Source organism: Danio rerio, chromosome 14 (genome assembly GCF_049306965.1).
Source record: "Danio rerio strain Tuebingen ecotype United States chromosome 14, GRCz12tu, whole genome shotgun sequence".
Classification (NCBI taxonomy): domain Eukaryota; kingdom Metazoa; phylum Chordata; class Actinopteri; order Cypriniformes; family Danionidae; genus Danio; species Danio rerio.
In genome coordinates, this window is record NC_133189.1 from 24,718,188 (window position 1) to 24,745,151 (window position 26,964).

The 26,964-nt window shown below is 35.5% G+C and overlaps 1 protein-coding gene across 1 annotated transcript in view; it reads left to right on the forward strand.

Moving 5' to 3' along the window:
• The window catches only part of aff2 (AF4/FMR2 family, member 2), a 408,814-nt gene that overhangs the window by 130,317 nt on the left and 251,533 nt on the right, over positions 1-26,964 (forward strand). Inside the window, exon 3 of the mRNA XM_002664383.7 lies at positions 16,318-17,166. Within this exon, the coding sequence (XP_002664429.3) occupies positions 16,318-17,166 (849 nt within the window). The remainder of the gene's footprint in view (positions 1-16,317; positions 17,167-26,964) is intronic.

The window sequence follows — 26,964 nt, forward strand, 5'->3', positions numbered from 1 at the left end:
AATGCAAGGGATTTTGTCGCATTATAAGCATATTGTGTAGCTTATTTGCACCTAAAATGGTGTATTTTCATAGCAAACTAGGTGACACAAAAGGTCACAAAAAAAGCAGTACACATTTTAATACATGACGCAACCATTTTCAAAATTCTATTTTTTAAAAACACGTTTCAAAAGTTAGCATTTCAGGCCCCCTAAATGTTATTTTTGCGTAATTAATGTAAATAAAATCAGTTTTCTTTTTTATTGCATAAAAAAGACTCCTATTCAAAACATATTTAAATAAAACAACATTTAAAAAACCTAAACTAATACAAACACATGAGCATACAAATTAATTTTTTTGTGCACATTTGATACAGACTGGATGTGCATTAAACAATTAAATTTGCAAAATCTGATCTTAGCCATTTCCAAATGTGTTTTTTAAATCAGACACATTTTCAATATCTGAACATTCAACCTACATCTAAACCATTCACATAGTTGATTCTCCACATCAATTACATCATTGTTCCTCAACGTATTGCATTTTTTTTTTAAACTGTATTCCTTGCTAGTTATTTCAGGAGCTAATTCCTGCCAGTGGAGTTTAATGCAATTTCTTGATGGAATTTCTTCATGCACAATCTTGCTTGCTCTCCCTTTTTTTCTCCGTAACCAATCTTCTATTGATTTGAAATGATGTGTAGTCTGAGTTTTCTGGTTTGACTCAGCATCGATCCTTCATCCGGAGCATTAATGGCTCTGTAGGCCACTGCTGTTTGCTGTTCCTGTCTTTGTGTGATCCAGACAGGATACACATACTGGCAAAGAAATATCGAGTTATTGCAAAGACGTTTCCCTGACAGTGCCGTCCTTCGGAGGATAAGAAATGTGTGGTGTGTGGGTTTAGTTTTTTTTTTTTTTTTTTTTTTTTGTAAGTTCTGCTGAGGTTTCGCTGCTGTTTGGCTGAGATCTGGAGGTATTGCCACCTTCATTACCATTGCAGTTGTTGGTTTCTGGCCAGGGGGCAAACGCACAGATGAGCACAAGACTCTTTTGTAAACACTGCCAATGTCTTGTCAAGGAGAGACAGAATGTACACAGAGACACGCATGCATTCGTGCTGAGAAACAAGTCGGCTTTGAATTTAAAGTAATTAAAATATAGTGTATTAGATGCTGTTATTTTATGTAAACAAAAAATATATGGCAGTTGTGGTGCCAAAAAAAGGAAAATAATGGCTGTTAAATTACAGACATTTACCGTAAAATAACAGACTGTAAATTACAGAAATTTGCCATCTGTTATTTTACGGAAAATGTCTAGAATTTAACAGACGTTATTTACCCTTTTTTCAGCAGCTGGGGTGCAAAACAAAAAAATAAAAAAAAATCTAATAATGGCCAAATTACTTACATTTACCATAAAATAACAGACTGTAAATTACAGTATTTACCAAAAAGTTAAATTTAAGGAATTTTCTCAAATTTTCCATCTGTTATTTTACGGTAAATGTCTATAATTTAACAGCCGTTATTTACCTTTTTTTCCAGCAGCTGGGGTGGAAAAAAAAGTAAAATAAAAATAAAATAAAATAACGGCTGTAAAATTACTTATATTTACCGTAAAATAACAGACGGTAAATAAAAGAAATTAACTGAAAATTTAAATTTAAGGAAATTTCTGTAATTTCCCATGTTATTTTATGGTAAATGTCTGTAATTTAACTGACTTTATTTTATGTTTTTTTTTTCAGACACCCTAGCTGCCAGCTAAAAAAAAAAAAAAAAAAAAAAGTAATATAACAGGGTTTTTTTTCAGTGTAGTTTTTGTCCTTTAACACCTTGTTTTTTTTTTAATTATACCATTTTTTTGTATGGCATTTTAATATGTATAGACAACCAATTATACAACACTTATTTCCAGTCCTCATACAAGTTGTGTGTGTTTGTATGTGTGTGTGTTTTTTCTTCTGTTTTTTTTTTTTTGCCACCCATGATAGCAGATGAGATGAGAGTGTTCACATCGGAAAACCTGCGTGTCAAAGCATAGCAGATTGACGTGTGAACTGTAGTGTCGATTTCTGCATGTGCAGCTCACACTCAGAGTGTAAGAATAAAAAATAAGCATCAATGCGAGTGTTTTAATTTCGATCGGAGTACTTTAAATATGCCAGCATGTGTTAATGATGGTTAATTTGGTAAAATCATTTCAGTTAACTTAAAATGTGGCTTTTCTAATTTAAGAATTCATATTAAGTATTGGAATACAACAAGGGATGTTGTAGACAAGGTAAACTGAAATAATACAATAAAAAACTATTTGTATAAGGCTACTTAAAGTAAGATGTTGAATAAATAATAATTAAAATAATTAAATTTATTATTATTATTATTATTATTATTATTATTATTATTATTATTATTATTATTATAGTTCATTTTAGCCTCCCTTTCAATTTGCAGTTTGCAGTCTGGGAGAGATGTTTTAGTTGTCTTGAACACATAGTTGCTTCATTCACGAATGATAACTTAGATTGAAACAGATATTCATTGGAAATCGGCTGTATAATAAGATACCCATCAGTCTTTTTAAGCTCCTATTCAGCCTGTCATCCTAAAAAAATATGATTAATTCATTTTCGCAAGTGAACCGATTGTTTATATTGAGGTTCTTGTTAACATCCATTAAGGGAAATGCTGAGAATTCACTGGTGAAGTTGGAAAGGGCTGGCAATTGAGAGAGAAAACAAAGACTCTCATTGTGTGTGAAAAGCCTGCGCAGAGTGGTAGCACCCAAGTACCCAAATCTCTAGAACACACAGTGTCTTTTTAATATGACCCCATTAAACTGCATTTACACTGCTGGTACCACCAAAACAAACAGTTTTGACACAAACATTCTCACAGACATGAATGTATATCTTGCAAGCTGCATATCTGCTCTTTTTTTCCTGTATGAAGTGGTTCATGTGTTAATTTTAGCCTCTGCCACTAGTCTGTATTTCGCAATTCAAAAAAAAAATAAGTCTGTACGAGTCATTACAAGCATTTATCAAGACTTTGTGGAGTGTTTTAAAGAGGCAGCTGACACTGGAGCACTTAAGTATGGTTAAGTAGGTAATCTCTCCTTGTCTTGAAGTAAAGAAGGCCACGGGGGCCAGAGAATGCTGCCCTTTTCCCAGGATTCTCCTTCTGGGCAATTAAGTAATGGCCATTACAAAGTCTCTTACACACTCTTAAGAAAAAGGGTTCTGAATTGTACAAAGTAAGGGTCATTTGACTTGAGTCAACAGTAAAACCTTTTTTTCATATAAGGTTGTATTAAGAGCTGTCTTTTACAACTGCAGAATATGGACTTTGATGATGTAATAAATAGATTTATTTTTAAAATAATAACTTGTTTTAATTTGAAGTAGTATATTATGCATGCATACATTTATTACAACTATATTAGTGTTATTAGTATCAATTTATCCCATATTATTTAGCAATATTTTTATCCATCAGTCTGATTGGTCTTATAATGTCTTTTAGCCTTTAGGATTTTCCATTTAAAACAAACAAACAAACAGTAAAAAGTGAAGGATTACTTTTTATTTAGATTTTTAGTTACATGAGAAATTGTAAAGTCTGAGTGCTCTAAAATAAAAATTAGCTACATGACAGTTATTATTTAACAGGAATGAATGCAGAAAGAAGAAATACACTAAACAGAAACTATAAAAGCATGTAATAAAGACCAAGATCTAGTGAAATTCACAGTTGTGTAGTGTGTACTCCATCTTGTCCGTCATTATGTTGGTGAAACCTTAGATGAAGCTATAGGATATGGCTGCATCTGAAGTGCATTATGAAGTTTAGAGTTACAGTGTGTCTCTCCCATTTATTTAAGTGCAAAATACCAACAATGTGAGCTTTTTACAGATTTTAAATGATAAAGTCAAATGATAGCTTTCATGTTTTTTGACTGGTATGTGTGTATATATATATATATATATATATATATATATATATATATATATATATATATATATATATATATATATATATATATATATATATATATATATATATATATATATATATATATATATAGACTCAGCCGTACTGGTTACACTTATATTTAACTTAAAACAGAAAAAAAGATATGATTGGTAATAGGGATGTGATTGCCATGATCAGTCGCCAAATCAGCTGTAAGGCACACTCTCTCCACATGCACCAGACATGTTTCAACACTGCATGTTTCTGGGAAAACATTGTGCAATTCTTAGTGCATTTCACACAGGATGGTGGATTGACAAACTACCTGTAGTTGACACACTGTTTCCTCTTCATATGCACCAGATACTTTTTTGGAAAACCTTCTGCAATTCTGAGTATGCTTAACACAGAGAGGGGGCTTGACAAACCATCTATAGGGTGGTCTTATAAAAATAATTTATTTGGCATCGAGAGTTTAGAGGTAATGTGTGCCGACAAAAGCACCGAGGTGCTCACAGCGACGCAAGATCAATTCCCAGCCCAAGATCCTTTGCCAATCCTTCCCCTCTCTCTCGTCCCCACACAATGCTCTTTATAATCTTCACTATTCTGTCAATAAAAAAGATTAAAAAACCCTAAAAATAAATATTACAATAATAATAATAATAATAAACTAAGTTAGACTTGCCATAGCATTTATATACTGCTGCTCTAATGATTTAAAGTGCTTCTTTTACCCTCACTTCTGTTAAAAGTCAGCTTGTTTTTTGCTTTCTCGCTTGCCATGTATGTCAGCGGATTTGAGATGCAGAGAAGAATTGACAACGAGTTCAGTGAAGAATGGTTCAAGAAAACATTTAAGACTAAAAGAAAAGGCAAAAAGAAAAAAAGATAAACAAGTAAATAACAGGGTGAGATTGTGGTAAAACCTAAAAGCATGGTAAAAATCAGGCAAGAGCTATTCTTTTTCTGGATTGCTTTTTAAAACTGTCGGTTGGGTTTAGGGAAGGGGGTGGGCTGATCAGTTGGTGCTTTTTAATACACAATTGGTTGGGTTATGGAAGGGTGGGTCAGTCAGTCAGTCAGTCAGCAGCGGCCTCAGGTGGATTTACGCAAGAACAGCAGGCAATGGTAATTTCGAAAGAAATTTGAGATCTCAAAAAGCATACACATTGGCCTCTGGTGGATGCACGAAACAAAAAAAGCAAAAAAAAAAAAACTTACCTCCTGGGACATAATTGGCAACCTCCAGAATTATATATAGTGGTATGTTTTCAGAATGAGCCGTGGTTGCACATCATTTTTGAGTGAATCAATACTGTATGTGCATCCATGTCATTGCATCCTCCTTCATTTTCTCCTCATATCTGCTTTAAATATTTTGCAACTCAAAAAATTGCACAGTAATGACGTCTATGCTTAATCAAACTTCAACAAGGTGTATCGATTTAAGGTATCAACAAATAATTGATTGCTGACATCCATGATGGATAGGAAACTAGTACAATATACATTAAACAATGTAATTTTTAAATTTAAATAAAACTCCTACTAATGATTCGTATGTTGGATACTTGAGCTCTAGGCAATCAGTTATGAGGTTCTTTGATTGTTACTGTTTTAAAAATTCAAAAGGCAGTAAATAAAGAACTATAAACTCTCATATTTCAGCATTTGTGGTTAGGATGATATGGTCCTAATAAAGAAAAATCTTGTTTGTATCTCTTGAAACTCCTGTGTGCTTAATATCAAAATTGATAAGTGAATGATGTCATTGAAACCCCTAATCGCATGCTAGTCGAGGCGAGATAGCATCTATGATTGCACATGTTTTTGTTTCTGTGAGTTTTTTGTCTGTTAAATATTTATTGGCAAAGCTTTTCTCTTTATCAGCTTTCTTCATCTTAAAATCCTTTAAGAGAAAATAAAATACACACAGATGAGTTGCAAAACAAAATATAGAGCTATAACATGAATGTGGAGCAGCAGTTTGGCTGAACTGCATGAGAATTGTTGGAAATCGTAATAATACCCAGGGGTTTGGTTACAGAGTAAAATGTAAAGATATGTGCTAAACATTTAGAGAAATAATTATGAAATAATTTATTGTTTTAGTAGTATATTACACCAGAAACTGAAGACTTGGGGAACATTTACACAAGACTGCTTTTCTAAAATTGAAACATGTTTTCCTTTTGCATTTTTAAAAATATTTGTGTTTAGAAAATAGCAATTTTAAAATAATCCCAGCCGCCCGATCAGTGGAAAATCCACGTCCACACTGACGTTTCACCTAGCGCTTCTGAAAAGATCTCCGTCCTCACTACACTGCTGAAAATGAACATTATGTGACCACACACTCACTCTGGCATGTGCTGCAGCATACAGCTAACAGACGTTTGAGCTCCAGGTAGTCAGTGGTTGCTTTGAGCAAACCGCCCCAGATCAGAGCAACAAACGTTGAAAAGTTAATCTAGGATTTACAGCTGGATCACATCTCACTATAGTTGTTAAACGTGATATTTAATTTATCTTGTCTTCATCTAATGGTCTTTTGAATCTGCTTGTTCTCACGTAATGCGTTTTGGCTGAGCACAAAGATTTACACATAAACTGATTCTGCATACTGACTGATTGCTTGCCTTTATTTTCTATTGTATATACTTATTGTACGTTATACTTTTATAATGCCCATTATTGATTATTAAAACTGATATTCAGCAAAGAGAGGGTATGTTTCGTATTTCTAAATGAAATTAATAATTAATAATATATGGAGTATATATAGAGTATATATAACTATATACTCTAGAGCAGGGGTCTCAAACTCAATTTACCTGGGGGCCGCAGGAGGCAAAGTCTGGGTGAGGCTGGGCCGCATAAGGGATTTCACAAAAAAAAAGTCCTCAAATGTCATTATTAACAGTTTTAATTATTTCTTCTGAACATGAAGTGTCCTGAACATTAATATAACATTGAGTGAAGATTATGAACAGTTCTTCTGAACATGGCATCTTTTGCCTACTCCTTGCTGCCAGAGACTTGACAGCGCTTCTTCTCACAAATCTGAACCACATTTGGCTTTAGAGCGGAAGCAGTTGAGACCCTCAGTATGGTTTGGGGGAACTCACTCAAAACTTCCATTCCCTCACCCACTGCAGAGTGGATGCGCGCGTACTGATCAGCTGTGTTGTCGCGCGCGTACTGATCAGCTGTGTTGTCGCGCGCGTACTGATCAGCTGTGTTGTCGCGCGCACTCAAGAGCTGTGTTGTCGCGCGCCTACTGAAGGGCGGGACCAAAGGTGTGCCGCGTCGCGGGGGCGCTTTTGATCATTTTGGAAGGGCACTTTCTATCCAAGACTAAAAAGGGCATGTGCACTGCACAGGTTGAGCCCTATGTGTGCACGTGCCTGCCCTCACCTAAAAAAGGCGTATATATGTATAAATAAAACACCCCCACCCCACTCCAGTCACATCAGTCTGTACCAGTCTGTATCTACCGATAATATATATAAGATGCAGGCTGTAGCTAGGTAGGTGGCAGGCTGCAGATAGGTAGCTAAGTGGCAGGCAGGGGTGGGAACCTTACCTTACCTTGGTTCTGGCCGGCGCGAGTTCCCTCCTAACACTTCCCGCCCGTCACAGCGTCTAACAAAGGGGCGGGGTGCGTGGTGACGTCACCGGCATCCCCGCCCCTTTGTTTACATGGCAGGTGGGGAATGCCAGTGTCCGCTGTGTACGGATAGAATCAGCGGAGCGGGGAGCGCTCTCTCTCCCCGCTCCGCTGATTCTGTCAGTGTACAGTGGTCGGCGCGGGCCACAAAATATTGCACTGAGGGCCGCAAATGGCCCGCGGGCCGCGAGTTTGAGACCCCTGCTCTAGAGTATATAACTGTATATATTTGTATAGCTACATGATGCCTCAACATTTTTAGTGTCTGTTAAGTTAAAATCATAATTAAAATAGGCAGGTCCTTTGTATCATTGTTACAATCCCTGCGCAATCTAGGGGAGTGGGGTTTCACACTTGATCAAGGATCTGGTTCAAACAAACACTCAAAGAGAATTGTACTGAAAGTAACAACCACAAATGAGAACTCCTGGACAAATAATGTGATTTATTACAGGTGGTGATTAGTAAAGCAGTGAGTGAGCTATTTACAATATTTACAATCAACAATTAAAACAAAACATAAATTAGAAAAACTGGCTATGGGGGGCGCTAAAGCAAATAACAATTAAACCCAAAGCGAATCTAATCTAATAAACCAAAAATATGAAAAATAAATCTTCAATGTCCAAAGACGACCAACTGAAACTAGACTATATATCTATCAATCAGCACAGAAACTAATACCAAATCAAGCCAAGAAAGTCTGCCAAGCTTCTTTTTGTTTTATGGCTGGTGGCATCCAACTTTTAAGTGCATTACCACCACCTACCATACTGGAGTGTGAACCAGATTGACTATGAGGCTCATATTGTATCTAATATATTCTATATATTAACCTGGTTTACCTCAAAAATGAATTTAAATAATTATAGTTCTCTGTTTGGCGGAGTCAGGGCTCGAAATTAACTTTTTTACTTGGTAGCACCGGTGCTCCCAACTTCAAATATTTAGGAGCACCAAAAAATTTTTAGGAGCACCAGAAAAAAATTAGGAGCACCCACCAAAAATGAATGAGCACAGCTGCAAATTGTTTTTAAGGGATTTATTGTATTTTAAAACAACAGACTGACAAAAACCAGAAACAACTATCTAACTAATGCTGTGAAGACATTGATATTTGTGTGCAATAATTCCAAGATGAATGTCTAATAATTAGGCCATAGAATATTGATGATAAAAAATGACAATAATAGTAACAATGAATTCCATTACTCATTATGATACTGCCTTGAATGTGCTTGAATGGAAGTTATCTGCTATAAAAAGTCTGTTACTTTATGAAAAATAATTGTATAGTTTGCATCAAACAAAAATGAAGCATTGCAATAAGAAAGATTTATTTTGTACTGCTGTTTTTATATGCATGTCAATTTAATAAAAAATATTTCTGCTACAAAACAAACAAAAGATTATAATAAATCATACAATTCAATGATGAAAGCTGCAAAGCAGTCATCAGTAAATAAAAAAAAAAAATAATATACACCTCAAACAAGAATAGACAAAAGAAAGTAAGTAAAGTCTCACTTCTATCACTCTTTAAAAGTTTTGGTTTCAGTTTGTGTCAATTTAAAGGTTCAGTCTGAGATGATCTTCATTTTTCTGTGTTAGTGGAAAGCAGGCGAGTCAGCCGACCTATTTTATGAGCAGGCAGAGCAGGATTCTTGCGCTAACCATCGGCGCAATACCGGTCTTTGTTATGAGCCGCAGTTTCAGTGTAAACTTAGTAAAGGCGAGCTTCTTTGGCGATGATATGTACAGTATTAGATTTGACTTTTAGCGGACATTTGCGCTGAACACGCAGTGAATGCAACGCATGAGATTCGGGCACCTTCTCCAAGAAGCGCGTACTCGATTGATCTCAGCTGGCGGATCATTATTCACCACGTGACGTATCATGATCGCTTTCATCTGCGCCTCAACTTTAGGTGGGGTTTGCAAACCTGTGTGCTTTAAGTTTTTACTCTTCAGCCGTTTGCATTTCCTGTGGTCATAAAAGCTCCTTCCCTGTCATCTGACTGCGGAGTAGTGAATGACAGCTAATATGGACCAATAAAGCGGCAGGGAAGAGCGATTCAGCACGTTTTTGAAAAAATCAAAACAGGTCGCACTACAACCATTATCTGCAGTCGCACTAATGCTCCCATATATATTATGAGGTCGCATAGATTAATTTTCGGGCGCATATGCGACCAAAATGGTCGCAATTTCGAGCCCTGCGGAGTATTTGATGTTTCTATTGTATCCTGCTGTATTTTCCTGAATATTTCCCTTTCATTATTATATTAAGACTGCTAAATTGCTGGCTGACAAAAAATATATATATAACAAACTAGAGTGATCTGATTGGCTGGATCCAGGACCAAGTTGTAACTCAGAAACCAATCAGCATAAGCCAGTGTCGGATTGGTTGTACCAAGTGTTGGTGTACTAGCCAATCAGGAATAGCAGTAGACAAAAACAAGGAAGTGAACTGGAGTGATAGAAGGAAAAACATAATGAGACACATAATACAAATATAAATAATCAATACGTGCTGGCACGTAACACTCATGTTTTCTTTTTATTGTCAAGATAGTAAAACAACGTAGCCAGGGTGATGTGAATGACATGTGCGGCCACGCTTCCGATTTCAGACGTTTTTCCTAATCCACACTAACATGGAGCAGCAGCATTTTAAAACCAAAATAGCCTGTTCAGCATTTCCAAAAAGCTCAATTTTCAGGGCTGGAAATTTCCAGGGTAGTGTGGATGGAAGGCATAACCGTAGTAAAACTTATGCTTTTTCAAACTAAAATTAGTGTAAACAGGGCCTTATTCTCACAACAGTCTTTAAAAAATAATTGAAAGATCTTTTCTTATAAGTTGAACTGGATGATGAACTATAATTTATTTATTTATTTATTTATTTATTTATTTATTTATTTGTCAGACAGCAGATGCGGTTATGCAAATAGCAAGTCATTAAAATAGTTTGTATACTTTTTGTTGAAGTAGTAAATCCAAAAACTGCTAGACATTTTAAAGTGCTTATATCTTTTGACGAACACATTAATGAGCTAGTAAAAACTTTAACTGTCCGCGTAGGTACACGATTAGTCATTCATAAATGCGTTATTAATCATTTGAAGAAACTTTGAATGTAAAATGTCAGCAATTAACGCTATAAATGAGAGCATTTCTCTGTTTCTCACCTTCCCCCGAGCTGGAGCTTCCGTGTTGAATGCGTGTCTGGCTGCGCTCCAGCATTCTCATACTTCAGTCAAGCAGTCCAGCTCACACAACAGCTCTTTGTGTGCGCCCCAGATGGATTTTTCTCTCACATTGACTGAACCACCTCGTCTGGGAGCTTCACCCTCTCCTCTCACTCAAGAGTGTTCCCTTTTAGATCTTTCACTTAAAAAAAAAACACTAGAGCCACACTGGCCCACATTGCCCTCAGAGTGTTCCCCGAGAATGGCATTCACATCATACAGTATGTATGTTAAAGGTCAGTGGACACTGATTTTTATATTGATGATCAAGCGTTGCCCCAAAAATAGTTTTAATATTGTTTATCACACAAAAACAAATGAGTTAAAAAATTATCTAAAGTGTATTTGAAAATTGTATTACTAAAAAGAAAGTGTTAGAAATATTATTAAAATTGCACATTCTACAAAATCAGTCTTTTTACAGTATTTATTAATCATAATTCAACATTTACTAATGCATAAAGTCCAAAGTTGTGGTACTTAATATTAGTTACTGTATGCAGGCTTCCACTAAATTCATTTATGTTGTCCCAAAACAAATTGATTAAGATAAATCAACACATTTAATTGGATTAACCATAAAACAATTAAGTTGTCCCTCAAAAAATTGAAATACCATTTCTAATAATAACAAGCAGCAAAATATATATTTTTTTACAGTATAAGTGTAATGTACTCTGAGTTAACAAGAACTAGATATAAACAACTTGATTTTCTTCATTATATGTTACCTTATTTTACGTTAAATTAAATAACGATTAATGCATGCTGTAATTTAGTGTTAATGGTTTGTTCATGTTAGTAAATGCACAAACTATCGGAACCTTACCGAAAAGTGTTACCAGTGATGAGTGATAAGTGATGATTATTTAATCTAAAATCAAACAAAAAGTGCTTAGGGTAGCTTAATTAATGTGTAAGTGCTCAATGGATAAGGCATTCATCAACAGCAAAAATAAGTCCAAGGCACAACGTGAAAAATATATTTAAAAGTATTTATTGACACAACTATTTCTTAAAATTGGCTTTTTAAAGTTTTAAGCCATGTCAATAAAAGCTTTTTAATATCTTGTCCACATTTATAAGTGCCTTGGACTTACGATTATTAATATTACATATGAATACTATTTTTTTTAAAGCACAATAAAATGTTTTGCATTGGACACTATATATGAAGTGTTCATTCATTCATTCATTCATTCATTCATTTTCTTTTCGGTTTAGTCCCTTTAATAATAAGGGGTTGCCACAGCGGAATGAACCTTCAACTTATCCAGCACATTTTATGCAGCGGATGCCCTTCCAGCTGCAACCCATCTCTAGGAAAATGAAGTGTTTAAATGAATGACATTTTTTATTTGTCTGTTCAAACCACATTAGGTTTATAGAGTGTTTTCATTGAAAATTTTTGTGCATTCTGGCATTTCATTTACAAAGAATAATTTTCAAAATATGTGTTTTTGAAAACTGTTTTAATCTCTGTGCTCAATACAACATTTATTTTCATGAAAATGTACAACAGATCATGCTATTATATCTCTGTTTTGTTTTTCATTACTTTAAAACCTTTTTGAAACATTTTTAAATTAGTTTTTATCTGTTTTTAATCAGTTTTATTCTTTTTTTTCTTGTTTCTTTTATTCTTTTGTAAAACACTTTGAATTACTGTACCATTGTGTATGAAATGTGCTATATAAATAAACTTGCCTAAACTTGCCTACATCCAAAATAACAGTTGCAGACTACAGCATGGATGTGTAACCATTTGCTGCCATTTTCTTTATTTTTATTTTTTCTTTAAAAAAGTGTTATTGCCAATTTCTGCCCTGGCATGCAATATTATGCATAATGCATTGTTTGTTGGTATTTTTTTTTATAATTATTGTTAATGTAAGCCAGTGTGGAAATTTTGTTAGTTTTACTGTGTTTGCTTTGGTGCCATCACTATGTTTGGTAACTCCTCTTGTTCTGGACAAATGTTTGTCCAACAAAATGTTGTTTAAAAGAGTAGTGATAAAATGAAAAGTGTAAATAACACTTAACAAAAATCTTTGTTTTGTGTGAATTTAATGCAAACAAAATACATACAGACATATAGATAGATAGATAGATAGATAGATAGATAGATAGATAGATAGATAGATAGATAGATAGATAGATAGATAGATAGATAGATAGATAGATAGATAGATGGATGGATGGATGGATGGATGGATGGATGGATGGATGGATGGATGGATGGATGGATGGATGGATGGATAGGCAGACAGACAGACAGACAGACAGACAGACAGACAGACAGACAGACAGACAGACAGACAGACAGACAGACAGACAGACAGACAGACAGACAGACAGACAGACAGACAGACAGACAGACAGATAGATAGATAGATAGATAGATAGATAGATAGATAGATTGATTGATTGATTGATTGATTGATTGATTGCATTAGTGCTCAGGATTTCCCAGGTCAGAGGTCAGCATTAATGTTAGACTGAGATGGTCTAGAATCAGACCCTCTATTGTGTGTAAGGGTCACATGTTAACCATCCAGTGCAAAATTTCATCACTGCTATAATAGCCTTGCATGTGCTATGCTGGTCGTGCATCATTTAACATTACTTGTTTATTGACTGTTTATGTTGTTGAGAGCCATAACAGACGCATTTGCATTTTAGAGGAGCTGCACTGTTATTAATGTAGCAATTACATGTGAGAGGAATGGAGAATGCTAATAGATTTATCTCCCTTCTTTTGCTTTCTGGGATTAACGTAGCCTTTAATTGTATCAGAGTAAGAGAAGCACAGACACACATGCTTTTTTTAAAATTAATTGTTGGAGTGCCTCTGCATTGAGATGCTTTAAATTTAGGATGCTGATACATACAGTAGGAGCCTTTGAATAAAGGTAAAGATGAATACTAGAATAAAGGCCTGGATGTTGTTTATTATGCAGATAATCAGTGGGGGAAGGGCAGCGTGCTTCTGTTCTGTAGAATGCTGTGCAGCTAATGATGTGCTACACGGCCTAAAAGACAACGGTTATTATAAAAAGGCCTCTTGTTGTGGGACGAAGCAAACTGAAGTATCTGGAAAGGAGAATACTGCATCTTTATGCCTGCCCTAAATTCAGGAGTCGTTTGCTGACATTATTTTATTCAGATCTGTACTGAGACATGGTAAAATATGGCATACAAACATTCTGAATGATTCTGAACTGATTCTAAATACAGTCTCTCGCCATTTCTGTGATCACACGTTGTTGGGTTTCATAAATATTGACTAACATCAAATGTAGTGTTGGCATGCATATCAAAACTATGTTAATGGTCTAGTCAGTTAAAGCGTATGATAGATGTTCAAGTTCTTTATACTGACAGAAGCAGTCTTTAGAGCTGTCCAGACTAAAACAGGTTCTTTGAAGACATTAGATTACTCATACTTACAAACCTGATGTACTCGGTGTGTTATTTTTGGTGTTATGGAGTTCCTGATGTCTTGTGCTATTTACCTTTATCCTTTTTTTTAATATATTTTTTAACCAATTTAGTATACAATATTCCAGTCAACTGGACTTTTTAATACAGTTGATGTTGATCGCCCAGTTAATTGTATTTGATTATTCACTCTCCTTTAAACAAAGTAATTCCACACCAATATGCTGTTTTTATTAAATACTTCATGCACTGTAATCATTAAAAAGTTGAGTTAAAAGCAACTGGCTGCAAATTAAGGATGCGCAATACCACAGTTTATGAATGCGATACGTTACAGATACTTTTTTTTTTATTTTTACGGTACTGATACCACTTGTTATTTGAAATGTTAATGTTATTTTTCAAAATAATGTTAATTAAAAAAAAAGATCATTACACACACACACACACACGCACACACAAACACACACACACACACACACACACACACACACACATATTCAGTTTAAGTCAGAATTATTAGCCCCCCTGTTTATTTCTTTCCCCAATTTCTGTTTAACAGAGAGAAGATTCAGCACATTTCTAAGCATAATAATAAGCATATAATTCCTGACAACTAATTTATTTTATCTTTGCCATGATGAAAGTAAATACTATTTGACTAGATATTTTTCAAGACACTTCTATTCAGCTTAAAGTGACATTTAAAGGCTTACCTAGGTTAATTACTTAAACTAGGCAGGTTACGGTAATTAGGCAAGATATTGTATAACGATGGTTTGTTCTGTAGACTATCAAAAATATATAGCTTAAAGGGGCTAATAATATTGTCCTTAAAATGGTGTTTAAAAATGTTTACTCTGCTGTTTACTAGCTGAAATAAAACAAATAAGACTTTCACCAGAAGACAAAAATATCCACAATTGTATATCAGAATTATTAAACCCCCGTTTAATTTTTTTCAAGGAAAATAATCCTGTATACATATGCAGAAATGAATAAAATACAGTTAAAATATAAAAAAATAAAAAATAAAAATAAAAAATATCGATACCAAATGAAAAGCTTTTGAGTATCGATATGCACATCCCTACTGCAAATCAATTTTGAGTTCATTAAGCTCCAGTGGTTAAAGTTGTGCCAAATTATTATTACTTTTTTTAAGTTGACTGGTTTAAATCACTTACCCTATAGAATAATTTGGCACAACTTCAACAACTGAAGCTTAACAAACTCAAAGTATCTTTAATTATCTTGTTTTTACAATGGTAAATTCTCAAATGGAAAAATCTAAATTTAAAGTCTCCTCAACTGATTTTTATTTTACTTTTATTGAACAAACAGTTCCAAACATGCAGTTAAATCATTTTTTATGAGTAAATTCTACTCTGAGCTCAAACATGTCCACATAACTTACAATTTTAAGTTAACAACGTGTTAATTAGATTTTTTTACATACTTTTAATAACAGCTTCATTTATGCATCTGCAATGTATTTAAAAAAAAGAATCATACCACTAATAATAATATAAAACGTTAAAATGACCACCATAAAAAAACTTAATGGCTAGCTTAATATTATTATTATTATTATTATTATTATTATTATTATTATTATTATTATTATTATTATTATTATTATTTATTTTTTATGTGAATAACAACTTGAAATAATTGATTGATAATATAAGCTTCTGCTGCAGCTTTCAAGTAAAATACATTGATTTGGTTATGAGACCAGTTTGAGAGCCAGTGGTTTACATTGTATTACACCTTGTATTACACCTTACATGTTGATCTATTCCTATTTCTATTTCTATTTCATTGAAATTGGAAATGTAGCACATGGATCAACTTTATCATTTTTTTTAAATTATTTTGAAGGTAACTGTTTCTAAAACGGGTCTGAAATGTTGCTTTTTTTTTTTTTTTTTTACAGATGTTTCATATTTGTCTTTTTGTTTTTTGTTTTTTCTTTCAGACTAATAAAGGGGATGCCCTGGCTAATCGGGTACAAAACACACTTGGAAATTATGATGAAATGAAGGAGCTCCTGACCAGTCATTCTAACCAGAGTCACCTTGTGGGTATTCCTAAGAACTCTGTTCCCCAGACTCCAGTGGAGAAACCTGACCAGCCAGGCTTTTTCCCTGAGGCTCAGCGAAGCCGACCAGCTCTATCCCAACCTGGAAGCCACAGCACCTCTATGCCCCCACCCCCTGCTAACACCATACCAGGTTCAAGCGTCATGCATGGACATCAAAGCAAAAAGTCACGCTCTTCAGACTGGTCCCAAGGGGGTCACCGTTCAAGTGGTGTCCAGACCACGCAAGCGGCTAGTCGAGGGAAACACTCCAGTCATGAGCAGACCTCTAATAGACATGATCAGGACCAAGAGGACTCAAGTCCCAATCCTAATGGACCTACAACTTCGTCACACTCCAGCAGGAAGCAGGCACAAGCTGGCAAAGGTCCAGCTACAGCCGAGCTTGGCCTCGGAAAGTCTCCCGCTGAACAGGACTCATGTTCCCATGGCTCAAGCTCACCACTGGCCTCTACATCTCTGCTTCCCAGCGGCCTCTCGACGCCAACTTTTCCACAAGGCCTCCATTGCAAGCCCAGCAGCGCTGTGCAGCAGAAACCCACTGCCTATGTCAGGCCAATGGACGGCCAGGACCAGGTCCCCAATGATTCCCCAGAGCTTAAACCCCCTGTAGAGCTGGTGGAGGGGTACAATACTGTGCCATTTGGAGGTCTGTTGGATACCAAAAGCAGCACGACTGGGACCAAGGGCAAAATTCCTAAGCTGACACTGCCACAATCCGGGGAGGTGAGTGCGACTACTTTTTTTGTCTTAGTCGAAGGGCAGGCTTCCTGCAGATGTTGTAATCATTTGTTCTCATTTGGATGCAGAGGTAGTTGGACAGAAACAGTTGGCAGATAGGCTTGGCTCTGGTGACTTCCCCCTGGTTAGGTCTGTTTTGCATTGAATGCTGGCAGAACGAGGGCTTGACATAATGGAGTGCTTCATTAATAATCAGCTAATGAACCTCAGACTTTACTGTGAACCTTCCTAGTCTGTAAGGAAGTCTTCTTGTTGGTGGGTTTAAAGATCAATTTATTTTAGTCTTAGTGTTTTGAGGGAAATTCTGAAATCAGAGATTTGCCTTTGTTCTGGTTGCTGATGTAAGTTTATATTGGCTCTGCTGTGAAAAAAAAAAAAACTATTCTAGAGGTAAAACTGTTCTGAAGATCTCTATGATTGAATGAAATGTAAAAATGTGGTTTAGTTTTGGAAGGTTTTATTCATCTGATATATCCAATGGCTAAAATGGTTGACTTTTCAAGGCCAAATAATATTTTTGAGTGAATGCACTTTTTTGTTCAGGAAGTCATTGTGGCCATTTTCACAAACAGGCTCTAATTGTATGGTGTAATGACTGAAAAATGCTCTTATCCACCATCATCGCCTATGTCTTTAATTGAAGCATATGACCCAATTCCCTTTTTTATTATTTTGTTCTATGATTTGTATGGATAGGTCTATAAATACATCTGCATGGCTTTACAATTGTATCAATTTCACTAGGGGCTATTATAGATTGAAACAATAGGATCCTGCAAATCCAGCTGTGATTTTCAGTAAATATAAGTCAATCAAAATAAGTTCACTCACAGTTTGTTCAGTATTATAATTGAGATTGTCCCAAAAAATGTCTTTTGTGCATTTTGATAGACTTTTTTCATTGAGTAACTGTTTAGTAAATTCCATAAGCCTGCTGCGATGATAAAAGAGTCGTAGATTTAACTTTCTCTTGGGCCCAGTACTTATTTAGGGTTGAGCTTGTCAATAATTAGCTTCTCAGTGCCTGATCTATGTGAAAGTTTGCCAACTTGTCGCCCTTTGACCTGGGTCTCATCTGAAAGCCTCCTTAAACACCTTGGAAGAGCTGGCATATCTTGAACTTTTAGACACAAACAAATTTCTTCACACCAAAGAGGCCCATGCATTCTGAATTAACCCTCCAGAGGTTAACACACAGGAGCTTTATCACCTGCAATGTTAACTTTATCCCTTCTGTGGGGCTGACACCTAGAGTAGAGTTCTGTTGACCTCACTCGGGTCATGATACATGAGCCACGCTGAAGTCGTTTACAGGCTATCCAGTGCCGTCACTTCCTCTGAATGACTGCCAGCGGGGGGATTTGATCCCATGGCATTCTGTAGAGAGAAATTACTGCAGTTGAAAACTCAGCATGGTCCTCTGGGGCAGGGAATACCGACCATCATTTAGGATTTAGCCAGTAGGTGGTTTCAGATTAAAGATAATAGATTGTGGCGGGCTAATAGTTCTGTTATTATGCTTCAGGCTCATGTTTGGCTCTATAAAAACCCAGCAGCAACTAATGAATTCCTTTACTTTGAGGTGGTATCTCACGGAGAGGTAATTTTCCTGCATCACCAGTGCAGGATTTGAAAAATAGCCTCGTATCGACACCGTAAGCTTGTTTGAGCAGTAGGTTGAAATTCCCATCACTCTTACCTACGGGGTTTACTCCGCATAAAGCAAACAAACCAAAGACGATAAGGTGCAGTAAACAAGAGTGGCATATGATTGAACAGGTTGACTCGCCGCTATCCAACCATGGCGAGGCAGCCAGCTGTTCTACCTCTTTGTTCTGTGGGGATCTCGATGGCCATCAGGCTCCAAATTGCACTATCGCCCATCTTGAAGCATATGGTGCGTTCGCACAGTACAGTTAAGCATGTGGCAAGAGTGAAAACCTGGGGAATTTTAATTGCTCTGAGAGTGCCCTCATACCGGTCAGCTTGCTGGAAAATGGAGATGGATGCTGTTATTGCAAAGAGGGCCAGGCATATAGAGAGAAGACCCCCCGTAGGATGGGCCCCAGCTGGGTCTACACCATCTTTTCCCTACCTCTTCCCCTGACAGATGAGTCACTGCCTGAAAGTGAGGAGGAGATGCAAAAGGGGAAAAAAAAATAAATGGGGAAAAAACAGAGAGTTACGAAAACAGGGCTAGTAGGATTGAAATAGAGAGCGCGTGTAGAGCCGCTCTTTCAAGATGGCTCTCGGGAGAAAAGAAAACATCTTCAAGGACATTGATTTGATTTTTTTTCACCCTGCCTTGCGTAGCTTTAGTTTGTTAAAAGGAGTGGATTCTGTAGAAGCGGCTCTCGTGGGATTCACCTGTACTCTGTTGTGTTGGCTACTTATTATTCCGCAGCTCTTCAGGCTTATTTATCCAGGTTTGGCTGTGGCTGAGGTGTTGAATTGTGTGAAAGCCTTTCCTGATTTTATATCCTCCCAGGTTTGCTTTGTTGTCACATGAGCGGATGGTATTTTATTGTGTTCAGAATTTGGCTGAACGCTCTTAGTTTGCTTACTTGTTATTCTTTTTTATTTTTAAAATATTAAAGACTGTCAGGGTTTATAGTGGATTTCTCATACTGTATTTTCTTTTCTAAGCTGGTCTTTTGTGATAAACAGTGGTGGAGAGAGTACTGAAAAATCATACTTGAGTAAAAATACCATTATTTGTCTAAAAATGTAGAGCGAGTAAAAGTCTCTGTTGTAAATATTACTCAAAGTATGAGTAAAACGTAACCCTTTCAAAAGTACTCAAGAGTAGTGAGTAGTGATTATTACACTGGAAAAAGCTGAAAATTTTTCATGTAATTTGTGGATGTGTGTAGACGTAACATTCTGTAGTGCATTAAGTTATTGCCCAGCAAACACACAACGTCATAAGACGTTAATATTAGTTTAGATTTAGGTCCTGACGTCAGGTAACCAAAATTCAATGTCTAGCCAGCGTCATGGGCCAGTATAAGTTTCTGACGGTATGATAACCTTGAATAAAAATATCACAGTTTCGTGTTTACTGCTGTAAAATTATTTCTTTTTAAATATCTTAGAAAAAACAACTTTTTCCCGATTTAACACATTATATTACATTTTAGAAGATGTTTCTAATATTTTGGAACAGTAAACATCTCAGGCTACTTAATTAAAATTAAATGTAATTGCAATTCTACTATCACTAGCTTCAAAATTACAGATTTCCTTACAACACATAAAAAACACTTAAAAAAACTTTACATATACCATAGAAATGGTATAAGAAAATATTTTTTGCGGTTTTAATATCTTGACTTTTTCAAACTGTGGTAAACTTTGGAAAAGTCCCATGCCTAGTCTAAGAACAATATTATTTTGATGTCCAAAAACGGCGTCAAATGATGTTGATATTTGGTTGATTTTAGGCTGTGTTAGAAAGTAACCAAAGTCCAGTGTCAAGCCAAAATCTTAAACCAGCATCATATTGACTTCAAATGTTGACATTTATTCATCAGGTATGGCAACCAAAATCCAACATCTGATAGACGTCATCATGGTAATGTCCACACAGCGTCAAACTGTAACATCATTAAATGTTGAATTTAGTTTGGATGTTGGACATTACTTCCCTACCCTACTTTCTGACATCAACACTATTTACATTTCCAAACAAAATGGAACGTCCCCACGACGTTGGGGTGCAACGTCAATCTGTTGTCATGTTGACATCTCGTGCCTGCTGAGTGTTTAAGGCCATTTCGGTCATCATACACTTAACATCCATCATCTTCTTATCAGTGAGATGCATCTAAACAGTCTTGTGGCCAATATATGTAAAGATTTTGGACATCCTTTTTGGTTACCTTTAATCCTTCCAAACAGTGTGTTGCTATTATAAATCACCCATGTTTTGAGGTAGCTCATTAGGATGTGATTTACCTTCTATGTGTGATTTGATTAAACGGGAATCACAGGACTTATTTTTCTAATGCCCATCAACAAGAAAAAATAAAGTAGTGATGGCAAGTTGAAGAAAAGTCGTGGAGTAAAAGTACTGATACTGCACTAAAAATGTACTGCTCAGAAAAAAAACTACTTAATTACAGTAGTTTGAGTATTTGTAATTTGTTACATTACACCACTGGTGATGATTCAGGTAAAACAAAACTGAAGAAGATTACCTGTTGTAATAAAATAATAATAATAATGATAATGCAACATTTGACATATATTGGAAACTATACTCTGACAATTATGAGCATTTAAGATAGATTTATTTGTTGAAGTGATGGCTAATGGTGGTCAATTTCACAATAGATTTGTTAACAGATCTAACATAAAAGCACCATGAAGGAGTACAGCATTGTAAAGTAATGAGCATTTATTTACATACATTGAACAATTGGTCATCGTTTTTATTTTAAAACTGTGTCTCTTTCACTGCAAAAATGCAAATGATCTAAAATGTTGAATAATCACTCAAACGAATCATTAGCCAATACACCAAAATGACTGTTCTCAGTGCTAATTGTCATAATAGCTTTGTAGTGGCTTTTTAACATAACTGTACTATATTCTGGCGGGCACGCACCTCCGCTGCTGCAAGAGTAACTCCTAAAACTGCCATCTTTTGAGTTGTAGAGCAGAAGGTTGTTCCCCTTGATGGGCATAAAATGTTCCCCTGTGCCACCCCACCACAAAATATTTTGACAGATTGAGCGCTCAGCAGAGTGATAAGACTGTGCTAAATGGCTTTGGAAGCATTCTGTTATCGCCTGGTGTATTGATTAGTGTCTAGCGTTGTGGTGCTTGCTGTGAAGGAGCGACTTGCTTTTTTTATTGGTCAGAGTATGAGACATCGACAGACAGATAAGACTATTGATTCATCTAAAAACAGTTATTGCACCAAGTATTACCCAGTCTTTATGTGACTAATAGCTTTATCACTAGCTCCTTGAAGCGCATATTTGACAAGACAATAATGCCGGTGAAGATATTCTCCAGCTGCACGCTGGGCTATTTAAAATGCTGCATCAAACATGCTGAGAGTTTACGCTTATAGATTTGCTTGTCTGGTTTTGTCATTTTAGATGTTATTAGAGGCCTGGCATTGAGGATTTCTTGGCACCTACTTTATATGTTCTCTTTTTTGTGCTTGCTTTCTTGTTCTGCTTCTGCACTTGAGACATTGGCAGCCCATAGAACCATAATGTAAAAGTTGTGAAACCTGGAACACAGATTAACAGTAGTAAATAACAAAATAACAAATTAACAAAAAACAAAAAAATTCTCAAATTAAATCTCTCTTGCTCCACCAACGGTCCAACATTGCACTTACGAAGTTTGAAAATTCAATTATTACTTGTCTATAAATCACTGCACTAAATGGCCTTGGACCTCAATACTTTACAGATACAGCTGACTGAATACAAACCTAATACATCACTCAGATCCTTAGGATCATATAAACTAGAAGAGTTCAGTCAAAACAGGGTGAATCGGCATAAAGTTACTATGCTCCTCTCTGCTGGAATCAGCTTCCAGAAATGATCAGATGTGATCAAATGTGCTCCAACATTAGGCACATTCAAATCAAGACTGAAAACACATCTGTTTAGCTGTGCCTTTACTGATTGAGCACTCTGATGCATCCGACAAATCACACTATTGTGTCTTTCCTTTCATTTTCATTCTTTTATAACCTGCTTTAACACATTTTAATCTGTTCAATCTGTTTTTAATCATTTTTATTATTTTTTTTTCTTGTCTCTTTTATGCTTGGTTATGTAAAGTACTTTGAATTGACACTGCATATGAAATGTGCTGTAGAAATAAACGTGCCTTGCCTTGCCTATGGATTAAAGCCTACAGTAGTATTTTTTCATCATTTATTTATTTTTATTTTATCTGAAAAAAGGTTAAGTTGATCAAGCAAATAATTCTTGAATAATGTGCAAGCACATTTCACAAAGATCTTGCCAAAATGGACACGAGGGTATTTCTCCACAATGCAACACTGTAATCTCGCTTTGAATGCATCTGCTCTTGTGTGGACCAAAATGCTGGTCACACCAAAAGCACAACACTCCGGTACAAAACTTTGGAAAAGATAGTTACGCTCAAATCGAGGTGCACAATTCCAGATAAACTGACAACCAGTTGTGATATAGTCAAACAGTGATCATAAATCAAGAAGTTTAAGCAGCTCCAGGATGACATGTTCTAGTTTTTGTAATTGCCTCTTGCATTCCTTAATTAAAGTGTTCTTTGTTTTGTTATTTGCTGACATGTCAACGTTAACAGTTACAGTCTAACCAGTTATAGCCTAAATGTAGCAAGAATAAAAGGTAAAAAACATATTTCTTAAAATATTAGCTTTTTTTCTCCAAAAATGTATTAGAATTGGAAGGTATATTTAATAAGAAGAATCGTAATTACAAAATTTAAAATGAAATCCTACCCTAGATAGTTTTTGTTCTCGCATTGAGCCAATCGAAGTGCTGTTCTTCACCAATTGTCAACGGCAACAAATCACTGCCCAATGGCTGACCATCAGCATTGTGTGTCCTAGCGTTAAAACTGTAAAGGTCTTCGTCATTTGCAAATACCCACGATAATAAAACCTTATTCCTTTGTAAAGTAAATAAAACAGATTTTTTAGTTATTTATTTTATTTATTTATTTATTTATTTTTTACAGTTAGAATGTCTTTCCTCTTTGCATCAACATGCTTTCCTTTTGTTTGGATGAAAAATCTATAACCTAAATCTAACAGTCTCATACTGAAATGTAGCCCTTTATACATTTCTGGAGATTGCAAATTATGTAGCCATAGCTACGTATGGCTGCATTTCATCTTTAAAACAATCGCTGTATGATGCCATTCCTTTTCTCGCTTACCAGCTGACCGGTTACCTCAGTATGGATGGCTTTTCTGCTGTTACCAGTTTGTCCGGTAGCTCGACATATATGTTGGCAGACTTGAGACACAGAGTGGAGTTGACCATGACAACGAGGTCAAGTCCAGTGAAGAACGCTTCCAAAAAAAAAAAAAAAAAAACGTAGCTCCTGGAATGTATTTTGCTCTCTCAAGAAATGTATACAGGGGTACATAATCAGAATGAGCCTGGGTTGCCTAAATCAGACCTGGGCATTTCATGCCTCCTGGGTCACTAGACATCTTTAAATTATTTGATTAAATTAAATTTAGCCACAAATGGAGCCATGCAATGCACAGGTCTGATACAGCAAGTCAATGAAAGGGGACGTTCACGTATCGTGTCTTTCGAGAATTAAAGTGTACGTTATATTTCAAAGTCGAATTCTTTAAAAAATTTCAACCTTTCAAAAGTACTCAAGCACAACCTAAGTCATGTGACAAGAATTAACCTGGCAGCTTTACATTTTGTGTTGAATATAGACAGTAACACAGCAAACTAATTGCCTGAGACAAATGATTTAATAAATATTGTATTAGTCAGGGCCTCTAAAACCACCCCAGTGTCTAAAGTATCCAGTTACGAAAATGAATTGCCCACTCCTGGCCTAAATGATCATATCACTTGTCAGTCAAACTTGCAGCTATTTATTTATTATATGTTTAATATAACATATTACAGTAGTAAAATCAATTATAGTTTGTGGTTATAGTAAAAAATCATATAATACTGTAGGCTAATCATATTAATACACAATTAAACATAATTATTATATTATCAACTAAATTTTACATTTTGTAATGTCTACAGGTCGCTGTGCCTTTTTGGCCTCTTTGACACTGAGAAATATGTTCTCTTCAAAAAGTATTTCTGGTCTCTTCTGAGACTATATATAGCAGTACCTGAAAGCAATCTCAGTGGGCAGCAGAGGTGAATGATGTCATGGCGTGGAGGGTTGGAGTGTGGCAGAGGAGTTCTCATCAAGCCGCAGTCTCCCTTCTGATTGCTCTTTGTGATCAGATATAATGGAGAAGCCGACATCTGCTGCATATCAATGCATTCCCTGTGTTTCCCTGGACTTGTTGATCCCGGATCAGAGCAGAGAGATTGCACAATCACCAAAAGATCACAGGAGAATCTCAGTCGCTGCTAATGTAGCTCTTTACATTAGCAGTTAGTTTCCAAATCCTATGCCATTCTCTGAAGTTAAAAGTAAGGATGTGCCAAACTGCATAATAGTTTCCAGAACTCATCCTCAGCCATTGGTTGTAAAAAAATAAAAGCTTGATGGGTTACTCTAAAAAAAATCTAAAATCATCTACTTCTAAAAGAATTAAGATTTACTGCAAATGTATGTACATTACTGTTTTGTTTTTCAGTATAACACTGTAACATTATTCAACATGACAATAGTGTAAAATACTTTAAATACATTTACTCTCAGAAATGTATTTACATTCCTAAAATAATTACAAATCAAATACTTTTAATAGCATTGAAATTTAAACCACACTAAACTGAACTTCTGCTCTGAAATCTGGACTTTACTATAACTTTAATGTTAAGCTGCTGTGACACAAAACATAAACTGAATTGAAACATATATTTGATTCATTAGTAAAATGTGACCACAAAACCAGTCATAAGGTTTTTTTTTTATTTTTTATTTTTTTTTTTTTTTGGAAATTAAGATGTACACATCATCTGAAAGCTGAAAGTAAATAAGTTTTTCACAGACATAATTGTGTTAGGATAGGATCATTTTTGACAGAGATAAAACTATTTGAAATTTGAAATCTGAGGTTTTAGAAAATTTAAAGATGGAGGAAAAAAAACATTTAAAATTGTTCAAATTAAGTTCTCAGCAATGCATATTACTAATTGAAAATTCTGATTGAATATATTTACAGAAAGAAATTGAATATAAATTGAAAATAATCTTTATGCCGACATTGTGGCTTTTGCATCTCCTCTCACTATAGTCGCAGAATACTTTTGTCTTGGACCTCCCCACTACCCCCCTCTATATCATTGTGGCTTAAAGATTTGGTCTTGTTTTTAAAACTTAAAATTAAATTAACTTAACATGAAATACAATTTCAGCGGTAGGGGAGAACCGTTTTTTTTTTTTTTTTTTTTTTTTTTTGAAAAGTGGCAACAATTTAATACATTCTTTAATGACCTATTAATCTTAAATGTGCATTGAGTGAAGATAGACATGTATGTTTTTTTCTGTATTTGTATTTATTTTATTTATTAATAGTATTATTTTTTTTTATTAATATTTTTCAGATGCTGATTGTTGTATTTGGGGATTGTTTTGTGGCTTGTTGTAAGATGTAAAATGCTATTTGCAAGTATAAAATTTCCATGACAAAAAAAGTAAAATATAACCTTTTCCTAATATTCCTATGATTTTGGTCAGATTGATAATATATTTTGAAATCTATATTTGACTTTATTTTATTGTTTTTATTTTCTTTGTAGACCTACACTACAATATATATATATGGGGTGAGGCAGTGGCGCAGTAGGTAGTGCTGTCGCCTCACAGCAAGAAGGTTGCTGGGTCGCTGGTTCGAACCTCGGCTCAGTTGACGTTTCTGTGTGGAGTTTGCATGTTCTCCCTGCCTTTGCGTGGGTTTCCTCCGGGTGCTCCGGTTTCTCCCACAGTCCAAAGACATGTGGCACAGGTGAATTGGGTAGGCTAAATTTTCTGTAGTGTATGAGTGTGTGTGTGGATGTTTCCCAGAGATGGGTTGCAGCTGGAAGGGCATCCGCTGCGTAAAAACTTAATTCCGCTGTGGTGACCCCGGATTAATAAAGG